The sequence below is a fragment of the Austrofundulus limnaeus genome, unplaced genomic scaffold (genome assembly GCF_001266775.1).
Source record: "Austrofundulus limnaeus strain Quisiro unplaced genomic scaffold, Austrofundulus_limnaeus-1.0 Scaffold256, whole genome shotgun sequence".
In the NCBI taxonomy this organism is placed as follows: Eukaryota; Metazoa; Chordata; class Actinopteri; order Cyprinodontiformes; family Rivulidae; genus Austrofundulus; species Austrofundulus limnaeus.
In genome coordinates, this window is record NW_013952658.1 from 745,988 (window position 1) to 754,864 (window position 8,877).

The following is an 8,877-nucleotide window of genomic DNA, read 5'->3' on the forward strand; positions in this document are numbered from 1 at the left end:
TTTAAAGATGAGTCTGCAGCACCACAAGAAGCTGAAGCATAGTTCTGCATAAAATATGTAACTGTTACCTCTGTCAAGGGATGAGGTAATGTTTTCAGTCTGTCTGTCTGTCTGTCTGTCTGTCTGTCTGTCTGTCTGTGGACAAAATTACTCAACTTATGGACAGATTTTTATGAAATTTTTACCACAGGTGGGTATTGGCCAAAAGGAACACATCATTAAATTTTGGTGATCGGGATCACGATCCGGATGTAGGAATATTTTTATGATAGTGGAAATAATCCACTGTAGAATTGTAGACTCTGAAGACAGCCAATCAGCTTCAAGGAAGCTGACCGTAGACTTTTAGTATTTTTTTAATCGAAAAAATTACTGTTTTAACTGACTTTAATGTAACAAAAGATCAATTTGATAACACATCGGCAACAATATTGTATTTTGTGTTTAGGTTTTTGGATTTTTTTCCCCCCACCTGTATTGGAAAGGTAAGCTAGCTAACTCACCCAACCCCCTGTTCGGGTCTGTTATCCGATAGATAATAGACCCAAACAAAATTGCTCAACAACTTATGGACGGATTTTTMTGAAATTTTTACCACAGGTGGGTAGAGCTCATTTTGGCCAGATTATCTGTTAAGGTTTGTATTCTGAGCTCTGAATATATGCCGAACAAAGTCAAAGTTTTATCAAGTTTATTGTTAGTAATTTTGTCTGGAAGGTTGGGACCGCTGGACACAGAAGCTTTGGGTTAGGTTGAGTCGTGAGCACTGTATTATTTGTAAAAATAAAGAGAGTCACCAACCTTTCCTGCTGAGTTGAAGTCCGGGTTGAAACAACAGCTGATGTGCTTTGGTTCCGGGCTGTGTTGTCAAGAGGAGCGATAATATTGCTGGACTTACTCGAGGTCAGAAACGGGGCAAGGGTCATACACAGGTGGTCAGAGGAAGTTTCCAGGTTTGAAGGAGATGACTGAGTTGTTGGTCCAGAGATGCTTTCAGGTGTCGAGATCCAGAAGGTCCGATATGGTGCGGTTCCGTTCAGGGAGCAGGCGAGTGACAATAATCAAAGAGACAGAAAAAAGGTCGTTACCGTGAGAGCAGATGGCAGGTGGGATCCGACAGGTGCTGTGCAGGGGTGATAGCAATGAGCAGGAGCTGGATATGAGCTGAAAGGCTGGGAACAAGACTATGAGGATGAACTGGAACATGAAATAAGATAATAAAACGAAACTGGAACAAGATCTGGGCAGACAGTGACAGAATCATAACACAGGGGAAATTGGCCTTGGCGGAGGTTTGTGCTCTTCGAGTGCTTCTAGTGTTTTTAATTTTCACCCACCAAAGAAAGGTGGACAGTAACGTTTTTGCTTCTGTCTATGTGCATTTGATTATCTCATCAATGACTGCACACATTTTAATGAAAGTAATAATTGGATGAACACAAAAATTACCAAAATTCACCAAGTTTTACAGATACAGTAAGTTAAAATTTGTCATCCCCAACACATGCTGCAAATGCAAACAGATCACATGAAATCTCACAGTATCATGTCTAACTGAGCATAATGTTATTTCCAGGACTTCACTAATCCAAAAATATTGGTAATATGAGCAATTACAGTCATTTCTCAACACAAGTTGATCTCAGTATAAATCTCTGTTATTAAAGGTGGCAGGCGAAGTGCATTCTTTCAAGATATGCTATAGATTTAAACTGCAAAAACAAAGTGTCAGTTAAATAATGGCCTTTAGTTCAATTACATTATTAAGCATATTTGAGCCCAAGTTCCTGTGTCAGCAGATGTTTAAAACATTAAAATTTTATAAATGAGTGTAATTTTGGCTTAAAATTGGACAAGAAGTGACATTCTTTTTCTTAATTTAAAAGTTCTGATATATTCGATGTSCATTTTTTTGGTAATAATTATACTGATAAATTATGTCAACAATAGTAGTCAAGCCTATGAGTTCCTGAAAATCGGTCAAATTTAGAAGAAAAACAAAAACACAACATGGATGTTCACACACACGTGACCGCTGCTCTTTGGATCTGGAAAAGCTCACCTCTTGCACTTCTGTGTAAAAGACAAAAGGATTACTCTCCCATGGTGGAAGAAAAATAGACAAATATGAACACTTTAGGTCTTAGGGCCAAGTTCCTGCCATTACTACTCAAACACACAACGTGATTGGTTGTTTAAAGGTCATGCCTGTGAGTTAAATGTCTGCGTTTCATCAACAGTGACATTTATTGTTTAGTTTTCCTCTTCCTAATCATTATTTATGTACATTTAGAATCCCATAATTAAAACAAAACGACAGTTTGATTTTATTAACGTGACCTTTAAGGACAGGAAAGTTAGTGAACACATTTTCAAGGCTCTCTGCTTTTGACCTGTGGCCTTAATCAGGCTGTAACTGACTGTTGTCTGAGTGTAATGAGTTCAACCGTCAGCAAGCTTCAATAGAAACTGAGTGTGTCTGACCATAAAAGGCTCCAGCAGATTTTTGCAGTGGGTCAGAATGTTTGATCTCTACATGTCATCGTGTTCTGTCAGGTTGATGTAACCATGCTTTCATCATATTTTAACAATTAGGATGGAGAGAATATCTTCTATCTGGCTGTGGATGACATAGAGACGGACACTGAGCTCCTGATTGGCTACTTGGACAGTGATATGGAGGAAGAGGAGGAAGAAGAGGAAGAAATCAACATAGATGATGATGAAAATAGCAAAGAGGCCAAACATGTTGTAGAAATGGGTACAATGGAATATCCTTTAATCATTTTTAATTTGTTACAGGTAAATGATTTATGACACTGAGATTTGTGTGTCTGTAGAACTGGTAATAAAGAAGGAGGACCACCCCTGTCTGCTGTGTGAGAGCAGTTTTCCCAGTGAGGAGATCCTGGCTGCCCACCTTCAGAGCCTACACCAGAGACCCAGCACAGAGGAGAAGGAGTTCAAATGCAGGAACTGTGGCAAAAAGTTCCCCGTCAAGCAAGCTCTGCAGCGCCAGTGGGTTTAGTGTTCAACCATTTGTCAATTACTGAATGCATTAAATCAGCCCTGAGTACAACTCACAAAAGCCCTATTCGCATTATCTGGGGACCCCATATAATAAATAAGTTACTCCGCGACGTCTGTTTTATATGTGGCGCAGTCACACGGGATAACCAAAGCCTGAGATTTTGCTGAGCTTTATGGACGTCTTCCAGATATGATATTGAAGCCTGGTATAGTTGATGCATTGAATATGACGAGGGTGCATGCTCCAAAAGTGCTCCGCAAAGTCTGTGCACGCTGCGCAACATTCAAACAGTTTGTTCATCAAGTTTTTGCTCTCCTGTTTACAACATTTCACAATCCCCTAATTTACACTACATGCGTTACGGCTTTGCTCCGCTCCGGTCCRACCTCCGCAGCAAACACACACCCATTATAATCAATGAGAGTGTTTACACTGGCTGTGCACGGCAGCGGTGAGCGGACGGCGATCTGGCAAAATTAGAACAGATCCTATTTCTGCCGGATGCCGGAGCTGCGCCGGAGTCAATTTTTAAAGATTACGTCGCACCAACAGGATGAGGAACGAGCACAACATCCGTATTTTCAAAATAAGACACTATTAGGTGGAATAATTTGTCGGAATAAGGTCAAAATCCCAGCTATATTAATCAATATAAGGATATATTTCTACACAAATGCTGTCAGAATGTATCGGTCTGTTTGGGAAGCAGATGGAAACATGTAGCATGAAGCATGTGTGTGCACGCATGATACACGTAGATTTTATTTTGAAATCAGAAGTTTCAGAAAGACGACAGCGAGACAGTTTCAACATAGATATTAAAAGCCTTTATATCATTGTTTTCAGCTGTGTTTGGAGTTTGTCTTTCACAGAATTAATTATTTTTTCCTGAGACTTCCATACTTATCACTGAATTTATCGCGCAATCTCCTTYCTCCACACTCTCTGTCAGACCRGAGCGGAGCGGATGCTGTATAAATTGAGACACAAACTAACAGCTGCAACCTGCGCAGCGGAGCGAAGACGTGTGTAGTGTAAATCTGGGGTAAAGTGTTCTGCCCCGTATCCTTTCGGAGAAAACTACAACAATGTAAGCGCCAAGTATAAACACCTGGCAAGAGTGCGCCCACTCTGCGCAACCACAGCTCCGCGCTGTGTTACTGCCAGATGACTACAAAAAATATAAATATATATTCTTACTGGACAGTCAATGCATGATGTGAGCCACCGTTTGCATCTGATATTGCGCCTTCAGCCTGTTCTTCTTGATGCTGCAAATTAGGGCTGCACAATATATCGAAAATTTATCGTCATCGCGATAATAGCCTGTGCAATATGCATATCGCAACAACTGCATAAACTGCAATAAATGGTTGACTCAAAAGTTTGCATTTATGCGTTTTGTCATTCAGATGGAAACTTGAAATATTTCACCAATCAAATGGAGCCCTTCATGTATTTGGTCATTAAAAAAATAATTCAGGCAAGAATGGAAATGATTAGCTTTTTTTAGGTTGTTTTTTGGGCTTTGAACCCAGAGCAGAAAGATATCAGCACTACATACATACGTATTGGATCATTTATCGCAAGTCATATCGTCATCGCAATATTAAGCACTGTTATCACACATCGCAGGTTTTCCTAATATCGTGCAGCCCTACTGCAAATTACGGGTYGGGTTTTGTCGGCCCGGGACCCAAAAGGTTTTCAATGAGCTCCAATCCAGCAATCCTTCTTCAACAAAAGCAAATAAAAAATTATGCCCAGGATATAAAAACTGCCTAATTATATATTGGATTCCACCCATTCCTGTCCAAATCACAGAGATGCCTATTCACATTGGATTAGTATCACAGAACCTTGGAATTCAGCAACATATAGAAGGTAATTTGCTGGAAAAATTTTTACTTTACAAATTTCTGACTTGGTCGATTCGCATGGGATTAACAACACAGACAATCTCTGCAATTATTACAAATAGCATGGGATCCCTAGGTAAAACTAATCCTGTCAGAAAAGGGCTTAAGTTAGCTAAACACAGCCATACTGAGTTAAAACTGTATTTGGTAAATCACTTTATTTCCTTTCCTGCTATGAATTCTTGATTCAACAAGTCTGGCATCAACTTATGATGGACCATTATTGTGATACTAATGTAAAAACAATTCTTATAAAAACACAATTTTTTTTTACAGTTTTCACCACATAGCTGGGGTATAATGTCATGCCTAAGTCATGGTTTGTTACAACAAAATAAAGAAAACAAGACCCAAATGCTATCTGTTTGTTTTTGTAAACAAACAACTCCTATCTCAGAACTAGAGGCGTCAAAACAAACCATGCGTGGTAAAAGGAAGACTCTAATGGTAGGATTTGTGAAATCACAGTAACAGGGATTATCAATCCTGGTCCTTGAGGGCTGCTGCTTTACTTTTATATTTTACTTCTATTTTACTTTCTCTGCTCCAGAACACCAGAGTCAGTGACTGAAACACCTCTTTAAGTTCTGCAGAAGCCTGTTAGTCACTCATTCAAATCAGTTGTGTTCTTTGTGTGTGCAGTCAGAGAGTTCAACCTACAAATGAGAACACTTCTTGCATTTGTATTGCTTGAAGTGTTTTCATATTAAATTCTAAGCTAAGCTAAAATTATTAAATATGCCTTTGTTTTTGCTATATCTAAGATGGTGTTTGATTAGTTTTGTTTTGATTCTCTCCTCAGTGTTTTGCATTGTTCTGAGTCACTCGATCCATCGGGTGACTCTAAAGCTCACCAGTGTTCCCTTTGCCACAATACCTTCAGCTCAGAGTCCAGGTGACATACACTGWACAGGCCAATTGACTATTCTGTATTTATTCCATAAAATTAATTTCCTCATCTTCTTTTAATCTGTCATTCATTTGCACAGTTTTGAACAGCATAAAGAGGCGTGTAAAGGAGATGCCAGGTTCATATGTAAAGCAGAGAGCTGCGGAAAAAGATTTAAAAGCAAAGATGCTCTGAAGAAACATAAAGGCAACGTTCACACAGGTGGGAATCTCTTTACTTCACTCTGCATCTTTCTCTTTATTTGTCGACTGCCTCTCATTGTTTTACACACATTCACTGGTTTATTACCTTTAAAACACCTTGTATTGAATAAGTCTGCCCATTTGCAACATCAGCCCTCAAAGAAACAGAGAAACGGTGCATGACCTTGGTTAGGTCAAACATAGGCAATCTTCAGACACATCTCTAATTACTTGAGCTTCATAATTGCTGACCTATGTTTTCTGGGGCGGCTCACTGTCAAGATAATTGGAATTTCAAAGCTATTTATGATGTGATTTAGGGCAGAGCGTCTGCACAGCCTCAAATGTGAAATAAGTTTCAAGTGTTACTATGATTGAGAGGATAGCAGAGCAGGAWTCTGAGACCTTATTTRTTGGTTTATTTATTTATTGAATTGTGGTCAGGACTGAGGATGTTTGTGTTTGAGTGTGTGTCGGGTGTAGCGAAGGAGAAAGTGAATCAGACACAACAGATGTTGATCATTTTAGTGGGTGATACAGTAAATGAATGATGTCACTGCTCTAAAAATGGTGTAATCACTAGATTTATGACTGTAATTATTGGTGCGAACACAAAAACACCAAAATACCATTATTACTTTTCAACACAATTTTAATTTGTGACTTCTAGTTGCTTCGGAAAAAAAAAGCACACAAATGCATCAAAATAATCAGCTCAGTGTTTTGACTTTTGGGAGCAGTCCATGATTCGATGGAGGCAACATTTGCAAACAGTTGTGAAATATTTCCACATATAATGCAGTGAGATCTTTGGGAAAACGAATGAGAAAACCCAGCCCAATGAGAATGCGTAACTTGAATTTGTTTTTATTTCTTAGGGAGTGCACGAAGGAAACTTATGTGCACCATCTGTAACAGGAAGTGCTCCTCCTCCCTGAACCTTCAGGAACACAGAAAGGTAAGGCTTGTTCATCATCCTCGGCGCCGCTCGGTTAATCCCAACCACGTATTTTGCATCGGATCTGGGAGGATTTCCACAGCTTGGCCAGTTTTGCATGATCCATTTTTACAATGTTGAGGCTTTGGCGCTGCTTCCTGTACCTGTCACGTTGCTGTTTCACATTCTCCTTTGCTTCACRTGCTTCTGTGTCCAGTTATTCCCCCTTTATGATCAAATTGTTGCAAATGTATTCTGGGTGACACAGAGGACTGGGATGGTTTCTTTTTCACGAGCTCATTCTTGGGAAATTTAAGAGGCTCTATTGGCAGACTGAACGATTTCAACCTTGGCGTCAGAGTTCTCCATCTCATTGATGGATTACAGATTTGAACACAGCTGTTTAAATATGTTTCCCATGAAAATCATTTAATGTAAATAGATATTTGTACTGTAACTGTTAATATCATCCTATTTTAGTTAATACTTTTGCTGTTTTGTTCGCTTATGTTTGCACAAGTTTTCTTCAGGCATTCGTCTCCTGTACACAGATGTAATTAGACTGTAATTACTTGCTGTTAAATTAATGGCATTATTGATGCTGACTTCTGTCATGATGATAACTAAGTCAACAGAAAACTGGCGTGTACATAGCAGAGATAATTCAAGGCCACATTAATATTTAACACAGTTTGCTGCAGCTCCTCTTCCCATCTGCTGAAGCTCCAAAGCTGCAGGCCTCAGCTGGCAGTGTTATGTTTAGAGGTCAGAGTTCACCTTTTTAACAACATCTTGGACCAACTTGTCAGACATCAGTCTCGATGAAACAACAGATAATATGCAGAGAGAATATCTATATCTAAAATGGTGTTCGGTTATTCTAATGCAGTATTAGAGTCGTGGAATTTTGCTAATGTGCATTAAAGCTGTTGTGACACATGGTGGCCGCAATACCTCACTAATACACATTAAGCTGCTTTTAACTAATCTTTTTTATGTGCGCAGATGGAAATGTATTAATTAAATGTGGGAACTGCTGTCCATTTTACTGTTCAAAACCCAACACCAAATCAAAGGTGCTGATGTTGGTTAGCTCTTCATCTGGGTCAGAACAGCACTGTTGTGTTGGGTGATCAATCAAGCGGTCTCATTACATTTATCATACTTGCTGTCTCTAATTAACCTTCATTACAGCTGATTAATTTTGAAAGTAATTTACTACTCCTAAAATCTATAATCCAGATTAATCTGCAGACATGAATACAACCCTGTCAACGTCTTCATCTTCAAACCACAAACTGTGTAACATGCAAAGTCACCTAGAAGTTGTGACAGACAGTGAACAAGATAATCTTCTTCAGCTGTTTCATTTCTCTTAAAACTGGTGGATAGACTATTCCTTCATGAGCTACACATACAGTATTTTATGGGCTGGTTTCACTACTTCACAGTGTTTTTGTCACTTTGTAGTGTTGACATACATGAAGAGAGGCATTCGTTTTTAGGATTACACCAACTGCATTCATCCCAGTCTTATCAATTAAAAACTCTTAAACACTTTGGGCAAATTCTTTCTTAGTATTCTATTTTATTCTTAGTATTTTACTTTATATAAAAAAAGGATTGACATCTGATAGATTCGTTTGTACTATAAGAATATGTTTTAATGTGGTGAGGACAGTCAATCAAATTAAGACAGCCTCCTTCAGTGGGATGTTAACATGCGTTATACTCCATCCATCAATCCATCCATCCATCCATCCATCCATCCATCCATCCATCCATCCATCCATCCATCAATCCATCCATCCATCCATCCATCCATCCATCCATCCATCCATCCATCCATCCATCCATCCATCCATCCATCCATCCATCCATCCATCCATCCATCCATC

The 8,877-nt window shown here is 39.1% G+C and overlaps 1 protein-coding gene across 1 annotated transcript in view; it reads left to right on the plus strand.

The window, feature by feature from the left end:
• prdm5 (PR domain containing 5) overlaps positions 1-8,877 on the plus strand; it is a gene marked incomplete in the record, with an annotated part of 81,217 nt that overhangs the window by 17,732 nt on the left and 54,608 nt on the right. Inside the window, 5 exon segments of the mRNA XM_014020549.1 lie at positions 2,596-2,761; positions 2,841-3,018; positions 5,753-5,845; positions 5,940-6,061; positions 6,921-7,000. Coding sequence (XP_013876003.1) covers positions 2,596-2,761; positions 2,841-3,018; positions 5,753-5,845; positions 5,940-6,061; positions 6,921-7,000 — 639 coding nt within the window.